Below are 18,327 nucleotides of genomic sequence, written 5' to 3'. Positions count from 1 at the left end.
ATATAAAGTTGTATCAGACTAAGAGAAGAAACATGGTCCTCTATGAGTTGATTACAGTGAGGTGAAAGCCCCACAGAAAGCAGCACAAGATGAGGCAGCAGAGATGTTTGCCTCATCACAGTGAGGGAGCTGCCTTACTGCTGGAAACGTGTTGTGAGGTGTCAAAGGCAACTGCTTCTGTGCTCTGCATTGCTGCCGAAATTTCTCACATGGTGAACTTCATTCTCTCTAGACACTGCAAGAGCATCACTCGTACTAGTTTGGACAACAGTGTCTGCAGTGACAAACCCTTTTTGTGGCTGTAGCATGGGAGTGGACTATGAATGGTCAGACATAATTTTAACTGTAGTAGTGCCAGACAAACACAACTACCACTGTACAAGGGACACATAGACAAGGACAGATCTTGTCACCCAGACCTCACATTGCTCCTGTACTTGGAATCAATACACTACTGATGCATGTTGCATGAAAAGGTCTCTTTGGAAAATGTTGATTTATTGACATGGAGTTGTTGGGAGGGATTACAGTAGAGAGTAAATTAAGGTACTCCTGCATTGCAGATGTGATGGAGATTGATTTACATGGCTAAGTGCAGTTTCTCCACCTTCATTTTAAAGCAGTTATCCTTTGAATGTTATCTTGAAACTATTTTAGTGTGGTAATACTTGTTTGCAAATGTTTGTTTCTCACTAAGCTTCTTCTTAAGGCCTTAGTAAAGCACACATAAACTTGCTTACTGCTAGAAATGATCTTTGGAAAAGAAATTTTAATTCTTAATGGCTTTATACATTGCTAGTTCATTATAAAATGGGAAAGCAAGATAAAAATAAATGCAATGCAAATATTTCCAGTGTTATAGTGTTGATTCATGTGGATAATTTTTATTAATCAATACTACAAAGGGAAAGGTAACTGACCTAAGTTAAATTTGATCCTGCACCTTCCATATATGAACAAAAACTGTATACATAAATCTAAACACAAATGTTGGAGATCTGTGGCTCATACATTCTCTGTTTAATGTATATCTACTTCACAAAAGGAAGTGAATAAAGATAAGAGCTGAACTGTTTATCCAAAGGGTCCCAAGATATTTAACTTAGAATGATAGAATCAACCAGGTTGGAAGAGACCTCCAAGATGATCCACTCCAACCTAGCACCCAGCCCTATCCAGTCATCTACACCATGGCACTAAGTGCCTCATCCAGGCTTTCTTGAACACCTCCAGGGACGGTGACTCCACCATCCCCCTGGGCAGCCCATTCCAATGCCAATCACTCTCTCTGTGAAGAACTTCCTTCTAACATCCAGCCCACACCTCCCCTGGCACAACTTGAGACTGTGTCCCCTTCTTCTGTTGCTGGTTGTCTGGGAGAAGAGACCAACCCCCACCTGGCTACAACTTAGCCAGGTAGTTGAGGATCAGTGAAATCTGAATATGCAATGATGAATTCAAGACTGAATCAGAATTGCCATGATTTCTTCTGGTTAGAGTGACATAGAAAACAATCTTTGATATTTTTAAAACATTAAGATACCCTGTCTGGAAGATCCAGCCTTTTGGAACTAGGCTGGTAACCAATAATCTGCTATCCCACACTGAGATATCTCACAGCTGAACATGGCCACTTATCCCTTAATGATTAGCGTTTACTGATCCCCACAATTTTCAAGTGGACTCTGAGACTCCTGGATCCTCTCTGGAAGCCTACCAACAGTAAAAATTAGATTTTCAAATAATTCAGATTTAAAAAAAAAAAATTCAAAACAATCTTTCATGAATCCACCTGCAAATAGTCCACAAATTACTATAGGTCCACAGGTTGAAAACCACTGCTCTAAGAAATGATACTTGCTTCATTACTGCATTAACTGCTGAGATATACCCACATGTGTACTCTTTATTCCATACAGTCCTAATTTCATTTGTGTAAAATAAAATCCCTGGGAATATCTATCTAAATTGTCATCTGCTGTCCACTGTTTACATAATACAGCTTCTGTATGTTTAACAACTCCTGCATTATCTTATTTGTTCTCCTCTCTCTTCTGACATGCTTACTTCAATTAGTATAATTTAATTATTAAACTACTACTATAATCACCTAAGGAGATATCTGACAAATACTTCAACATGGCTCAGATCTTTATTCTTCTAATTGCTGCAGTAAGTGTGTACGTATCACTGCCTATATCTGGAATTCTTGTGTGACATCAGCTGAATCACAGCCTTCCTGTGCTGTGCAGGCTTTTAACCAAACATACCTGTTACTCTAGGATCAGGTCGAGATCAACAGATTCTTTACCCTGATGCCAGAAGTTTTAGCATGGAGTTACTAACTAAGCATAGGACTGCAAACACACAATGAGCTTCATGTGAAGGATGTGGCGGTATATTTAAATTGACAATAAAGAATGTTTATCGTTGCTTCAAAGGACTGCAAATTACCTTGATATTGGAATTGCAGTATTGAATTTATCAGCTTGTCACTGACATCAATATGTTTTTAAGTTTAAAGAAATATGGCCTTCCAGTCAGGTACTAAGAATTCTTTACAATGTAACTCTTGGGAACATAACTTTTACTTAGTTAATAGATAAAATGAACTGAAACTATTTACAGAAAATGGTTAGATAAAAATCTCCTAATTTGACACCTTCACAGAGAGACTGAGTTGCCATTGGAATGGGCTGCCCAGGGAGGTGGTGGAGTCACTGTCCCTGGAGGTGTTCAAGAAAAGCCTGGATGAGGCACTTGGTGCCATGGCCTAGTTGACTGGCTAGGGCTGGGTGCTAGGTTGGACTGGCTGATCTTGGAGGTCTCTTCCAACCTGCTTGATTCTATGATTCTACTTCCTGTAAGTCTAGTGACTAGGCACTTCATGCTTCCACCTTTATCTGCCTTAGTAGCTATTCTCAGGCTTACATTTATTTAATGTCTAGATACTTTCTTGCAGTCCATAAAAATAGACGTTAAAACTGTTGCACAAATAAGCTTTGCTGAACATCAAGTGAAAGTTCTTGCCATGGAAAGAATTAAAGTGCAAACAAAGGCTGTCTTGGCTGGTCACCACATTCAGTTGAGCAGTATTACTATAGCTTGCTGACAATATCAATAACTTAAGACATCAATCTATAGGCATGGCTATTCTTAGCACAAGACAGTAATAACAAACTGCTTTGCTTACAATATTCACAATGTTGAAGCATGTCCTTAACATAGCAGTACAAAAGTACTGCTGAGCTCTTTAAAACGTGTGAAGAGTTGTAAAAGGCACAGACAAACCTTCACAAATCCTTTGAAAACACAGATTGAATTCCAGTACCCCAGCTTTGTCCAAATCGTGCACTTCAGGTAATCTATTCCCTCTTAAATGATGATAAAGTCTCTATTAAGAGTTAGGTCTGTGTAAAAGGAATGTACCTGTGACCTCACAGTCCTTGTATGCAAGGACCTTTAACATAAAAATATGCACTTTTAAACTACCTGGAGTTTCAAGCCCAGGTACCAGACCTAAAGGCTTCAGGTGCTAACCTTGGGTTGCTGGCATTCGTTTCATTTCACCTTTGTGCCTTGTGCTGTTATGATAATGAACTGTCTTTGTTGGAGGCAACTTGTGCTAGTTTGAAGCTCGCTAGAATGTTTTGGTGAGAAGTATTAGATCACAGGCTGAGAAACAATGGAGATGTCTACTTCACTCATAGGCTTGCTGAGAGGTATAAGAACAAGAAACCAGACATAGATAAGGGAGTCACTATTTGGGCTGTGGGCTGCATTTCTCTCTAACCTCACCCTTCGTCTCTCTGATGAATCCACTTGCTTCCTAACCCCCTGGCCGACCCTCCATTCTTCCTTGGGGCACAAGACAATGTCTGCGGTAAGGTAGAGGGGTGAGAGAAGGTGGAAGGGTGGTTGGGAGCCCCTCCTAGGGACTCAGGTTTCTGGGAGGGCTGTTGTGTTTCTGTATTACCTTTACCTTGTATATTTCTGTATATAACTGTATATACTGTAAATATCTGCTTGTATGTTCTGCTAAGCTGTAAATATAAGCTCCATTCAGATTTCCAGAGCTGTCTGAATCTAGTCTGGGGGGATTTCCAAAGTGGGGGGGGGGCAGAGAACACCCAAATCACCACACAACTCTATATGAAAACCAACATGAAACTCAACTGACAGATGCACCTCTTCAGTGTAGTATTTATTAGACAGGGAAGATAACCAGAGGAAGTAAAGCTTTTGCTCTGCCACATATGAAAGTGTAGCTTGAACAACTTCAGTATGATCCTCAAAGAAATTGAGTTTAAAAAGTGATGAAGTGGCACACTGTCTTTCCAGCCAGTTTAAGGCTGAATATCATTTTAGCAAACACTTCTGGCGGCACCTGTTAACCTCAGACAAGGAGTAAAGAGCAACTAGGGAATCTGTTTATTCACTCCCATAAAAGCTTTCCTTAGTTGATATGCAGTACTTCTTAAATTCAGTAGCTGGCAAACGGGGCAAAAGTATGCAGTTCAAAGGAACAAAACCAGACAGAAATCACTGACTGGTTTATATTCTTATGACTCAGCACACTAAGTGCTCCTCCAATGTGCTAAGGGAGTCATCCCAACATGTGGCACCGGTATTTTATAGTGACTTTGTGATCTTAACCATTCTCTGTCCATTGCTCTTACAAAGATATGCTCCATAATATTGCACTTGTGAGACTGGTTTTGTGTTTGCAGAAGTCATTTGTTTCTCCTGTCAGGCCTAGCACACCCTCGTTCTCAGAGAGCCTCTCTTACTGCATCCAGTTCTGGAGCCCTCATTACAATAAGGATATGGAAATGCTGGAGTGTGTCCAGAGCAGGGCCACAGGGATGATCAGAGGGCTGGAGCACCTCTGCTATGAGGACAGACTGAAAGAGTTGGGGCTGTTCAGTCTGGAGAAGAGGAGGCTCCCAGGTGACCTTATTGTGGCCTTCCACTATCTGAAGGGGGCCTACAAAAAAGCTGGGGAGGGACTTTTCAGGATATCAGGGAGTGACAGGACTAGAGGGAATGGAGCAAAGCTGCAGGTAGGTAGGCTCAGACTGGATGTGAGGAAGAAGTTCTTCAGCATGAGAGTGGTGAGAGCCTGGAATGGGTTGCCCAGGGAGGTGGTTGAGGCCTAGTCCCTAGAGGTGTTTAAGGCCAGGCTGGATGAGGCTGTGGCCAGCCTGATCTAGGGTAGGGTGTCCCTGCCCATGACAGGGGGGTTGGAACTGGCTGATCCTTGTGGTCCCTTCCAACCCTGTTTCTATGATTGTCCCCAGTAATTTGTTAAAAAAGATGACTTCCAATAAGCAAAGATAATCTTCCAAGAACAAGTTACCTTTTACGAAGGAAGCCAGATATTTGGAATTCCTCTAACGGGAATCATGGGTCTGCACTGAATATTCCACAGAAGTTCGCAACATGCCTTTAAATGCCATTGCTCGTGGGTTTATTCCACGTTACCTCTAACATTCCCGAGTTCTTGGTGCCGCTGAGCAGAGCGAAGCTATGAGACCGCGGCACCATTTTCTCCGGGAGGTTTCTGCCACCTAGTGGGGACGCAGAGCTGACACCATCCACACCGACACGCAAACCCTTTGTTCAGACAGCAGGTGCGCAGCCCCTCTAGCTAACCCCTCACAAAACACCACACGCATTCGCTCCCGCCGCCAGCCCCTCTAGCTAACCCCTCACAAACCACCACACGCATTCGCTCCCGCCGCCAGCCCCTCTAGCTAACCCCTCACAAAACACCACACGCACTCGCTCCCGCCGCCAGCCCCTCTAGCTAACCCCTCACAAAACACCACACGCACTCGCTCCCGCCGCCAGCCCCTCTAGCTAACCCCTCACAAAACACCACACGCACTCGCTCCCGCCGCCAGCCCCTCTAGCTAACCCCTCACAAAACACCACACGCACTCGCTCCCGCCACCAGCCCCTCTAGCTAACCCCTCACAAAACACCACACGCACTCGCTCCCGCCGCCAGCCCCTCTAGCTAACCCCTCACAAAACACCACACGCACTCGCTCCCGCCGCCAGCCCCTCTAGCTAACCCCTCACAAAACACCACACGCACTCGCTCCCGCCGCCAGCCCCTCTAGCTAACCCCTCACAAAACACCACACGCATTCGCTCCCGCCGCCAGCCCCTCTCGCTAACCCCTCACAAAACACCACACGCATTCGCTCCCGCCGCCAGCCCCTCTAGCTAACCCCTCACAAAACACCACACGCATTCGCTCCCGCCACCAGCCCCTCTAGCTAACCCCTCACAAAACACCACACGCATTCGCTCCCGCCGCCAGCCCCTCTAGCTAACCCCTCACAAAACACCACACGCATTCGCTCCCGCCACCAGCCCCGCTCGCTAAACTCTCTGCTGCTTGAGTGCGAAGTACTGCCCGTCAGTAATTAGATGTGTAGGCTACTGTTTTAGTGACCCTCACTAATATCCTTGTCTGTTGGGTTGTATTAAACGAACTGCTTCTGGAAGATACCAAAAGCTATCAGGTCACAAAGATTTAACGTAAAGAAATCAGAAACAACCTTGCTCTTTCTGTTTGTGGACACTGCACGCTGTAGCTTCCCGTAAGGGTTGCCCCATGCTTTCTTCCTCTCCTGCATGCAAGTCTTGACAGCACAAGGGTTTGCTCCTTCTGCTGCAAAGCACAGGGGAGGACTTTTAAGTGAATTCCATGTCAAATTCCGCCCTTTTTTCCCCTCTGCGTGTACGGACCGTGTCACAGCATTAGAGAGGAGCCGGGACGGACTGCCCCTTCTCCCTCCCTGCCTCAGCCATCACGTGCCCGGTCCTCAGCGCCTCTCGGTATCAAACTAAGCTCGCCGGGTAAACCGCGGGCACAGCGCCACGGGCGGGCAGTCACCCCCGGTGCCCGCCTATGCCCGGGGCCAGCCGCCCGAAGCGAGGGAAGGGCTCGGGCGGCCTTTCCCAGGTGCCTGCGGGGCGGATGCCCGCCTCTCTCCCGGGGGCTGCTGGGAGTTGTAGTACGGGACGGAAGGAAGATGGCGTCCAAGATTAGCGTGGTGCTGCGGCCGGTGAAGAGCATCGTGGTCCGATTCTGTCCCTTCGAGACCAACGTGGAGAGCACACGGTGAGGGATTTGCGGGGGCAGCTGTGGCCCTGGCTCTGCGGCGGCCTGAGTTCTTCCTATGCGCGACCTTGCCCGGGCTCCTTGCTCTGTACATCTACAGCGCCCTTCCTGCCCTCGGGACGTGGGTTCTGAGCGCCTCACGGCCGGTGCGGGGACTGAACTTTTTGCCTTGACGTTTACTTACTTGGGGCCGTACAGGCTGGGTTTATATGTGCCCGGAGTGCGGCCTGTGCCCTTGGCCGCTCTTGGGCTCTGCGGCAGGGCTTGGGGCCAGGCCTGGTGGCTGCTGCCCTTGGAAGCGTGGAGGGCTCCTGGGGAGCAGGGAGCGCGGCCGCCCCAACCGGCTGCTGCCTCAGTCGCGGCCGTGGCAGGCGCAAAATAAAGCTGTTCAAACCTCTGGCACTGCGGTGCTCGGTCACTTGCTGTCCAAGATCTTGGTCGCAAATCATGAGGGAAACAGCATGTGTTCTATCTCTGCAAAAGAACCTCCTTTTCCCGAACTTCTGCATCTGCTGTACTTTACCTTCGTGATCTTGCTCTTTGAAGGCTTGCGTTTGTTATGGCGTAGTAGCTTGAATAGGCAAAACCGTAACGTTTTAGAATGCTTTTGCTACGCGTTACCAGAGTGCACTCACTGTTCGGTCTGTGTTGATTTTTGGTGGGTCTCTGCCCAAGCATTGACCCTTGCATGTGGATATGTGCATTTAGCTTTATCAAAGGGAGATGCCTTCGGCTGCTGAGCTTGTAGTCGAAATGCTGTTAATGGGAGAGAAAGGGGGCAACATCTACTGCTGTTAATTACTTATTGGAAAAACAGAATTATGCTTCTCAAGTGATGTAAGTTCTGCACCAAACAACTGTAAAATGTTGTTTTGAAATGTCTTTGCAGCTAGATCTGCTTTAGAAATTACCTTAGTAACACAAGTTAACTTTGAACGTCTCTTCACCTACCAAGAATGTCTTGCACTTCAGAAATCTACAGAAGACTGATGATGTTCAAGCAATAAATGTCTCAAACTAAAAATAAAACATTGGCAAGCAACTGATGTATAAGGAAAAATGAGAATTAGTTTACTGATTATTTAAATTATTGTTAGTAACCCAGCTGAGAGAAAAGCAGAAAGTGCATACACTGGATTTTTGCAGGAACTTTGGGTATGCTTTCTACACATTAGCACATAAGGACTATCCATTTGGATTTTAAAGAGTGATTGTCTTGTAAGATGTACCTGTCTGAAGTGATTAAATACAAATCCCGTTTTGCTTATGCTTTTGTTGCCCAGCAATATCAAGATATCCAAACCCATTTTACAACAATACTTAACGATTGTTTCTATCTGCAACTTACTTAATATATTTTCAAATATATTTGCAGAAAATTTCTTCAGCGTATAAACCATAAAAACATCCAGGCCACCAACAGAAACTGTGAAGTGACTGCTGATGTGAGGCACGATGGATCTGAACCAGTTGTAGATGTCAAATTTGGTAAGGAGTTAATTTTAAACCTTGAGTTAAAAACAAGCCCAAACTTGTGCATTTGTGTCGTTATGATATCATGTCTCTATGGTTGTTTCTTTTTACTCTTTTTTGTTCTGGCATGTAGCTAGACAGTATGCAGCTAGGAAGAAAGAAGGAATAGGGAGTCACTAACAGCCCAATGTCTACATAAACATGGCTGTAAGCCTCTGTACTACATACAGTTAGCTTTAGTTGATCTTGGATCAAAGAACTGACTTAACTTTAAGGTTAAGTATACTTTTGTGTGACATACTTGTATGGTGACAGGTAGGACTCCAGGGAGGTAAGTGCAGCTCTGTTTTGATGTAAGATTCTGTTCACTTTCTATGATTTTTTTACTGTTAACTCTGGTGGTGGCATCTGTCTTGAGAACTAAGAAGATGAGTACCTTTGGTTGCTTATGCAAGTGACTGACTTACTATGCAGTCCAAAGGAACTGCTCATGGATATGACCATACATGTGCATATGGACTTGCAGAATGAGGTCAACTGATGCAGAAGAAATTTTTGCTTTCCTTTGAGGGTATGGTGAACAGGCAGGGAACTGATGATGGAGATTTCATCAGTTCTGGAAGCACTCCAGTTTCCAGGCTGTGAACAGATGGCTCTAATCTGCTTTTGTCCTTTTTTCTGGCTGCATCTTCCTGCAGTGCTGTAATGGACTGATATGTCATAGAGACCATTAAAGTTCCCACTGATTCTTACTACCCCTTTTCTTTAACTTTCATATATTTACTGAATCAGTAGAAGTGTCAAGAGTGTTGATTGTACTTCATTTTGCTTAGGAAAGTCTAATTACTTCAGTGTTGACATTGCTTGTTTTCCCCCCCCTCCAGGCCTCTCTCTTTCCTGACCTTGTCCTCACTCTGATGTGTTGCGACTTAAGCAGTAAAGCTTAATATTTCTCACAGTATAAAAAACACACCAATTTATTTCCCTAATGACAAGAGCTACAGCCCTGAACTCTTAGTTTCCTAACAGCTAATTATTTTCCATATAAAGAGTTTCTAGCCCTTGTAGTTGGCAGACATGGGGCTGGAACTTTGATAGCCACACAGAGTGCTGTGTCGTATGGGCTTGAGGATGGCTTCTGTGTTTGCAAATCTTGCAAAAAAAATTATCTTGGCTACAATGCTGCCACCTCCTTCTTTTTAAATAATTGCTTTTAGAATGCTAGAGTATCTAATGCTTGCTGCTTGCTTTGGTGTTCTTTTCATTTATTTATTATAACCACCAGCCTGTGTCAACCAATTTATTATTTTGGCTAAAGAAGTAAGTTAAACAGACCATAGACAACATGCTGCTAAAATGCTGAGCCATGTATGGAAATTATGTCTTCCAGTGCCTTCTGTTCCTTCTGTTAGATGACTTTGAGGGCATGGTATGAGCCATTCTCATCAAATATGTGTTTCTGCTATAGGTATAGCCAAAGAAATGTTTCAGATTTTTCGATAATGCAGCACAGAGGTGAAAATTCCATGTGTTGTATGCAGTTTAATATGTTTGATTGTTGGTGGTGCATAATCAGATTCCTTGGTAAATGGAAGACTTTATAATCAGACAAGATGAACAGGATATTTGGGTTTGTTGCACATTGAAGTAATTGTGACTTAGACTTTGTGACTTCTAAACATTTTTTCCTTTACAGCTGATGGAGACCGTTTGATAATGAAAGGAGCCAACTTGACAACAGTAGAGATGTTAACAGCATTGGGGTCCAGATGTAGTGCAAAAGACATTAAGGAAGAACAGAAACTCAAGAAGAGTCGTCACTGAAGAGCAGAAAAGCAAGAGGAGCAGTCCCTGAAGAGCAGAAAACCAACTGTGTTTGAATTTACATGTGTTAAAACCAGCAGGCTGCACAGAAGGCTTTTTTTCTCCTGTGCAACTAAAACTGAAAGAGAGATGACCAAAACACCAAGCAGTTTAACATGCCACAGGAGGAACCATTTTAACATTGCCCACCCTCCCCTGAAGGAAAACATCGTGGATCAACCTATCTTCTAACACTAGTGGGTCAGAGTGGCTTAAGATGCTTGAATGCCTCTTTCTAAGGAGCTGCCTCAGTCCTCTGCCTGACAGACTATCACATGTATTTGCATATGAATGTGATTAATGCACATTAGCTATTAAATTGACAGCGAAAACAGATCTCTTTGGACATTATTTCCTACAAAGCTTCTATACAGTGGAATGCACAGTACTATTAGAATGCTTATTATTTGTCAAAACTATTAAATACAAATACCCAAATAAAACTCAGAAAGTTTTTGTTGTTGACTTAGCTGAGCAAGTTGCAAAGAGAGGGTGGATTTTAGAATGCTGCTTATAACCCACCTGTTGCTAAGTCCCTGTTGTTTGCTTCCCCTCTTTTACAAGAAGGTGTGACATTTCATATCTTAGAATCAACCAGGCTGAAAGAGACCTCCAAGATCATCCAGTCCAACCTAGCACCCACCCCTATCCAGTCAACTAGACCATGCCACTAAGTGCCTCATCCAGGCTTTTCTTGAACACCTCCAGGGACGGCAACTCCACCACCTCCCTGGGTAGCTCATTCCAATGCCAATCACTCTCTCTGGCAAGAACTTCCTTCTAACATCCAGCCTATATTTCCCCCAGCACAACTTGAGACTGTGTCCCCTTGTTCTGTTGCTGGTTGCCTGGCAGAGAGACCAACCCCCACCTGGCTACAACCTCCCTTCAGGTAGTTGTAGATAGCAGTGAGGTCACCCCTGAGTCTCCTCTAGGCTAAACAATCCCAGTTCTATCAGCCTCTCCTCACAGGGCTGTGTTCCAGGCCCCTCACCAGCTTTGTTGCCCTTCTCTGGACATGTTCCAGCACCTCAACATCTCTCTTGAATTGAGGGGCCCAGAACTGGACGCAGCACTCAAGGTGTGGCCTGACCAGTGTTGAGTACAGGGGCAGAATAACCTCCCTCATCCTACTGGGCCACACTATTCCTGATCCAGGCCAGGACGCCATTGGCTCTCTTGGCCACCTGAAGGTAAATTCAGCTCAGCAATTAAAGTAACAAGATAATGGGACTGTGAGCACACAGTACAGCTACTCATCCTGCATGAAAGTAGCTAAGTTTGGCTCAAAGGGAAATATGTTAGGTTTTTGTGATATTTGGAGTAAAGGACTATGTTTGAAGTTCACTTTTGTAGTATTTTTGTCACTCACTTTAGGGAGGGTTCAGTAAGTATTTTATAAAGATCAAAGGGAGAGCTTTGTTTAGTGATTACAGCCCTTTGCTGAACTATACTGAAGTGCTTAGGTGTCTGTCTCATCTTTACAGCAAAGCCATGGCTTTGGGAGGATTGATACCTCCTCAGCCTGTGCAGGGTGAAGGTGTCCATTGCACCCGTGTTTCATGTGCATCAGTTTTTTCTGCTTCAATTCATAATGAAAATGGAGGTGAAAGCTCCAGTGTTGAGACTCTCAGGTACAGTACCATCAACACCACGTTGCACTCCTGCCTCTCAGCAAGATGCCTAGCATAGTTATTTCCAAAGGTCATCTGGCAGCAGATTCAGGGCACAAATATGGAACTATTTCGAGCTTGTGCTGAGATTTGTAAATGGATACTCTTTAAAAGCAACACTGTTTAAATAGCGTTGGCAAGGCAGCTCCTTGCAACTTCACCAGGACACTGAACTCAAGGTGTGCTAGAGAAACTACTTCACTGCAAGGGTTCTCAAAACACTGGAACAGAATGCCCAGGAAGGTGGCTGAATCCCTAGAGGTGTTAAACAGAGACAGAGATGCAGCGCTGAGGGTCATAGTTTAGCCCCAGCCTTGGTAGAGTTAGTGAATGGTTGGATTTTTCCAACCAGAATGATTCTCTGGTAGCAGGTGATGACATCAAAATGTCTGGATCGCTAATGCCTGGAGGCTGAAAACAGTGACTAGAATCATCTTAGGCCTGTTTGTCCTACAGTTCCTGTTATTTACAAGTTGTTGTCCTGCAATAGATGAGTGTGCCATTCAGGTAGCTCTGGTTTGTCAATATACTTCTATACTTCCCTTTAAAATACCTGCAGAACTCTTTCTAGAAATAGGTAATGGTATCTCCATTCAAGATTCCAACTGGGAGCAGCACTGACAGTGTTTCTTCAGCAAGTTTGAACTACTACCTGGGCCAAACAGGTACAAAATGGCAATGCCCTGATGCCTTTCTGGCAAGGTGGAACCAAGCAGCAACATGCTTTCAGAGCTGGTACGTATGGCCAGTACAGATTCTGTTCTTTGTAAGAATTTGAATGTGGACAATTTTCATGTCAGAAAAACTGGGTAGAACACAGTATTGTTGTGCAAATCCCACTTAAAAGAGTGAGAATATTTAAATCTCAAATGCTTTATTACAATCTGATATGTTTTTTGCTGTATGTGGATGTGCAAAATTCCAGAGAATTGCTCACAAGTAATTTGCCCAGTTGGATGTGGAAGAATGCATTCATTTTGGCTGGCTTTTCCTAGTTCTTCCCCTTTAGTATATGTGAATTCTGAATGACATGGGTGTTTATATGGTATTAGGAAGCCCCCCAAAATTAACAACATAAATATCCTTGACTGTGTGTAGCAGTTCTCAAGACTTTTGCTCCCAAATGCATCTTCTGCACACAAGCTTCCCCTGCAGATGGACACACCCCTTGCAGTTTAAGAATTGTGGCCACTTTCCCTGGATGCTGGGGCCTGATTCTCCACCGGGTGGTTTGGAGTCACTTTCAGACTGACAGGTCACTATCAGCAGTGCCTCAGCCAACTGCACTTGGCTCCCCTCCCATCCTTTTCTGGCTAACAGCTTTTATCCTTCCTGATACTTTCTGGTCTCCATTCTCACCTTTTCCCCCTGGACAGAGTCACTCTTCTGAACCTTTTTAATTGTCTGCCAGGAGCTTCCAGGATCTCCAAGGAGCCGAGGTGCTTTGCTCCTGGTAGACCACTGCTTGTTCTCCCTGCACAACCTCACTAATGGTGCTGAGGAATGTTGGGACAGGGTAACACAAATGGCTAGCGGTGCTTCTGATTATCTCAAAACCAAACTGTCTTTACATTGAGCTGACCTTCTCAAGGTTTTACACAGCTAAACCCATGCCCACAGATACATGTTGGAGCTGTGAGGGCAAACAAGTTGCTGACCTTTTATGATCATGCCTCTGGTCTCAAAAGGGTGCTTGAGAGTAGAGTTAAGGTGAGCACAGAGTCTGCTTGACTCCAGGTGTTGCCAGCAGAAGTTAATGGTGTATGAAAGAAGATCTCCACATTTGTTATCTAACTGCATGAAGCAAGCTTGACTTGCTTAAGTTTGGAAAGAACAGAAGTGCCGGAAAAGAGGACCAGCAGTCCTGTTTGTGAAGGGAATACTCAGTCGATAGGAACAAAGCCTGGGAAAGATCAATCCTTCACAAAAAGGTTTTCACAACTCAGACTGGCAATCCCTGCAGGAATTTTAGAGGACAGATAGGAGGCAAAGCATCAGGTTCCTTCCTCCCTCCCTTAGGTGCTACTTCTCTGATTCTTTTGAGCCCTCCACCCTTTCTCAGCAAGGACTCGAAAGACCAGCCTTACTGTGAAAATAGCATGGTCAGCACATGAAGCCAGCCTGTTTTTCCAAACCTGGCTCATGCACAGACACACTGAATTGTCTTTTTGCTACTGCTGAGCCTCAGCTGTTCACATCACTTGCACAAATAAAATAAACTATTTTAATGAAATTTATAGAGCCTCTTTTTCTAGGTGGAGCTTTACAGAACTTGTCCTCAGAATCCATTTCTTTCATAAATTTCACAGTAGTTACTGGAAATGGCAAAGACAAGAGCCAGACGATTAATTCTTCCTTTCCTTCTTCACATACCTAGATCAGTGTCAAGCTGCACATAAAAGTGCCATGGTCAGTACCAGAAACCATCTTGAGGCAGAAGTATAGGAAGACATCAAGGAACTGTGATGTAATTTCTTTTCTCCTTACAGATTTTCTCTGGCCTAGATGTCAGGTACATAAGATCCTATCTTTAGGAGGAATCAAGGACCTAAACCCAAACAGCAGGAATCTTTTCAAGTGGAGAATACCTGCTGGTTCTGCATGACTGCCTGAGATGCCAGAGGCAAGAATTTCCTTAGAAGATCTTTTGAACACACTTGGCAAACTGGGAGTGTTGGCAATGGGATAGTAGTAAAAACTGGCTTCAGCTTCCAAGTGATTTTCCCCCCCTATATTCTTCTACTGTCCATGAAAGAGGAGGTATTCTCCAAAAGGCAAGTCTGAACTGGAAGCCTACATTTTCCAGCTGTTTGCAGCTGTGAGGAGACTTGTGCATTTTGTAAAACAAAACAAACAAACAAAAAAACCCCAAAAACCAAATTAGCATCAACAGTGCCCTGGGGAACTATTTCATGCCCAAGCCCTGGTTCCTCCAGAGTGAAGTCCTTTGGAAGCCCTGACCTGGTAGACAAGCTGCATATACTCTAAACACTTTATGACAGGATTTTGCTCAAGATGAAGATCAGCAGCCACAGTTCCTCTCACTCCACTGCTGATATCCACATCCCACTGAGAAGACCATCTATAAAGCAAGAAAGTGTCAGGCTCTGCCCTCCAGGTTTCTACAGCTGTGATACTCTTCTTTGTGGCATCCCAAGAATGCAAAGTAGTAAAATTTATACAAGTATAAAAGAAACTTTTTTTTTAAATGAGGTTACCTTTGCAGTTGTCAATTAAAATATTTAATAATGTAACCCATAATATGCAGTCAAAAAAAACCCCAAAAAAACAAACCCAACAACCAAACCCAAATAACCCTAAAACTTGATACACTCTTTCTAAATCCATTAGGCACATCTGCAGTCTGTGATTCTAAATTTCACGGGCTAACTGCTCATCACTAGAAGAAAAAAATCTTTTATCATTGTTTATTCCAAATGATTTGTTCTCATTCCTTGTCCTTATCTTTATGTTCTTACAGCTTTGGACCACACAGAAAGGACTTCTGGTTTTTATTCAGTTTTAGTTACAGAACTTTGGGATGATCCTTTTTGCATCTGAGATTATGTACATCTGAGGCAGCTTTTTGGTCATGTCAGTGTATTCTCTTTCTGCTCCTCTGTGAGTAGGTATTCCCTGCTAATAGGCTTTTTGTTTATGTGGATCAAATGCCTTTTCAGCGCTAAAACTACAGCTAGGGGCAATCTGTAGCCACCCTGATCTCTGCAGAAGATAGAGATCTTGCAAATTTTAACTTTGCAATGGCTATGTTGATTCTGAGCTGGTCTGGAGTTGATGTCGGGTTGTTTTCGTCTGGAATGAGGAAAACGAAGCCTGGAGTGCTCTTTCTGGACACTGCAGGTTCTGCAGCTTTCTCTCCTGTCACTGAGGCAAGCTGCAACCGGTGAGCTGTCACCCCATAAATTCTGTCCTGCGTTTCCCTTTATGCTGGCTTTGGAGATGCTGCTGGCAGTATGGAGGACAGTGAGGCCCCTGCACTTCAACTGAATTACAGTAAAGCTTGGGGGTGTCAGCCAGGGCCAGGGCTCTGCTCGGCTCAGGTCTCAGTGCTGTGCCTGCCTGCCCGAGACACCTGCCCACCCACAGCAGGGGCAGCAATGGCCAGATCCACAGCAAAGTCTCCTCAGATCCACGTTCCTGGAGCTAAGTTGTGCCGGGGAGCAGAATAGCTTTGTTTTGACTTGAAAGGTGAGATGTGGCATACAAAATTCATTGATAAAACACAGGCCATGCCCAGCTATTCCAGCTCAGAGGTAATGAAATGCTGATACACTAGAAGATCTTGTGCCTGTTGACATACAAATGAAAACCTGTAGGTTCATGTGTTGTTTCATAATCCCTGGTCTAGTATTGCCCAAACACATAGCTCCTGAGCTGGGGTAAAGCCTACCTAGGCCAGCTATGCAACCCTAGCACATGTTTCATCATGTCTGCTCAGTGATGACAAGGCTGGGAAGGGAAAACCACACTTGTACAACAAGGAAACAGAAACAAAGCTGTGCTACCTATGCAATTTTTCTCATCCATGCCTTGGGGGTGAGTAGTGATTATTCATGGGATACTTTAACTATTTTCACAGCTAAAGATAGGCCAAAAAGTGAAATTTGGGCTGTGGCATACAGCTTTCCTGGGCAATTTTTAAAGCCTCTCTTAAGAAGTCATCTTGACTTAGAGAAGGAACTATACATAAATGATGTCTGTGTACTAGAAGGAAAAGAAGATCTTCCCTTTGACTCAGTAAAGTATATCAGATTGTTTTCCTTCCAAATGAAACGTATGGGCAGTTTCATGCGTGAAGCTCTAGGGAAAAGCTTACACCTCCTATGCAACCTGATCCAGAGATACATTGCAGACCAGGAGGTGGTGGTGCTCTGCCCTGTCCAAGCAGCAGCTGTTATGACTTGGGAAGATGAAATATGTCTGACCTGGCATGTAGTGGGTAATCCCATGGCTACGTGAAGAGAAACCTCAAGCACTGCTGGCCACAGCTTCACAACTCTCAGGTCACATGAAGCATCACTGCACGTCGCACACTTGCCTAAAGGAATAGAATGCAGGTGTCTGTGCATTCTTTTGCCTTGGTCCTTTTTTTGTGTGTGTAATATCCCATCCCTCCTCCCTCCTGCCCCCCCGAGATACAAGGGCTTGACTACCTCAGGAAAACATTCACCCAAGGTGCCAAGGTGGTGGCTCCTAACTGGCTACGTGCTTTCTGTGCAGCTAATTTCCACAGAAAAATGTACATTTCTCCCTGTAACTTTAATTCTCCTTCTCTTGAACAACATATAGTCTCACATGGAAATGAGCAAAACTTCAGAGAGCCCAGATACCTGTGCTGAAACAGTGACACGTGGCATAGCAGTTCCACACTTTTCACATGAACACATCTGTTTGCTGCTGCTCTTTGTGTTTATCTTGAGACTACACATAAAACGTATCTGACCACAGTGTCAGCCTCAAACCAGGCAGGAACTGGGATTTAGAGACAAATCCCTGTGGCCCAAGCACCTCTGAATATCTGACCGTTTGATCTTGTCTCCCAAGGTACAAGCCCTATTGGACTAATATATATACAGTCATAGCAAAAATGAACATACATTTTGCAGCCCCAAAGGATACATCTATGGTCCCTCTAAGTACTTAAAATATTTTCTTTGCTATGTGGATACCACAGATTTCAGCACTATTTAATAGAAATGTTGAGGTGTGGCATCAACAGTATGACAGCCACTAACACAGATCACTGCCTTAATTTGCAAAAGATTTCAATCTGTAAAAATTGCCTTAAAGAAACACCCAAACCTGTGTCCTAACACTCTGCATTTCATAAAAGAGAGATAAGATGCTCTTTTCTTCTTACATCTTACATGAACATGCATGTCTAGACTTGAAAATTTTGTAAGGAGGATAAATCAAACCAAATTACTTGTGGGAGAATTCAAAACCATAGCAACACTGCACAGGTAGGTAGCTGCATGTCTTGGAATTCTGTCTCACCACTAGATGGAAATAGTGGATTTTACATCTCCTGCTTGCATTATCAGCACTTACACCTGAACAGGATTTGCATATCACAAGCCATCTGCAGGCAGCGCTGTAGAAATGTGGATACATGGAGCAAAGCCAGGATTTCTATTTCGAGAAATGGTCCCTGTTTTTC

The 18,327-nt window shown here is 44.1% G+C and overlaps 1 protein-coding gene across 1 annotated transcript; it reads left to right on the top strand.

Annotated features, from left to right (window-relative positions):
- The first annotated feature begins 7,007 nt into the window (after positions 1-7,007).
- On the top strand, positions 7,008-10,916 carry MRPL53 (mitochondrial ribosomal protein L53). The gene is made up of 3 exons (XM_064153981.1): positions 7,008-7,137; positions 8,513-8,625; positions 10,307-10,916. The coding sequence occupies exons 1-3, from the start codon at positions 7,049-7,051 to the stop codon at positions 10,432-10,434; spliced, it is 330 nt and encodes a 109-aa protein (XP_064010051.1). The 5' UTR covers positions 7,008-7,048; the 3' UTR covers positions 10,435-10,916.
- Positions 10,917-18,327: the final 7,411 nt, after the last annotated feature.

The sequence above is a fragment of the Pogoniulus pusillus genome, chromosome 14, assembly GCF_015220805.1.
Source record: "Pogoniulus pusillus isolate bPogPus1 chromosome 14, bPogPus1.pri, whole genome shotgun sequence".
Taxonomy (NCBI): domain Eukaryota; kingdom Metazoa; phylum Chordata; class Aves; order Piciformes; family Lybiidae; genus Pogoniulus; species Pogoniulus pusillus.
The sequence above is the reverse complement of the archived record's forward strand: the minus strand, read 5'-3'. Positions and strand labels throughout refer to the sequence as shown.

Coding starts and splice junctions, on each gene's coding strand:
- MRPL53 (XM_064153981.1), top strand. CDS start 7,049: ATGGCGTCCAAGATTAGCGTGGTGCTGCGGCCGGTGAAGAGCATCGTG. Junction 7,138..8,512: donor ACCAACGTGGAGAGCACACG/GTGAGGGATTTG, acceptor ATATATTTGCAG/AAAATTTCTTCAGCGTATAA. Junction 8,626..10,306: donor AGTTGTAGATGTCAAATTTG/GTAAGGAGTTAA, acceptor TTTCCTTTACAG/CTGATGGAGACCGTTTGATA.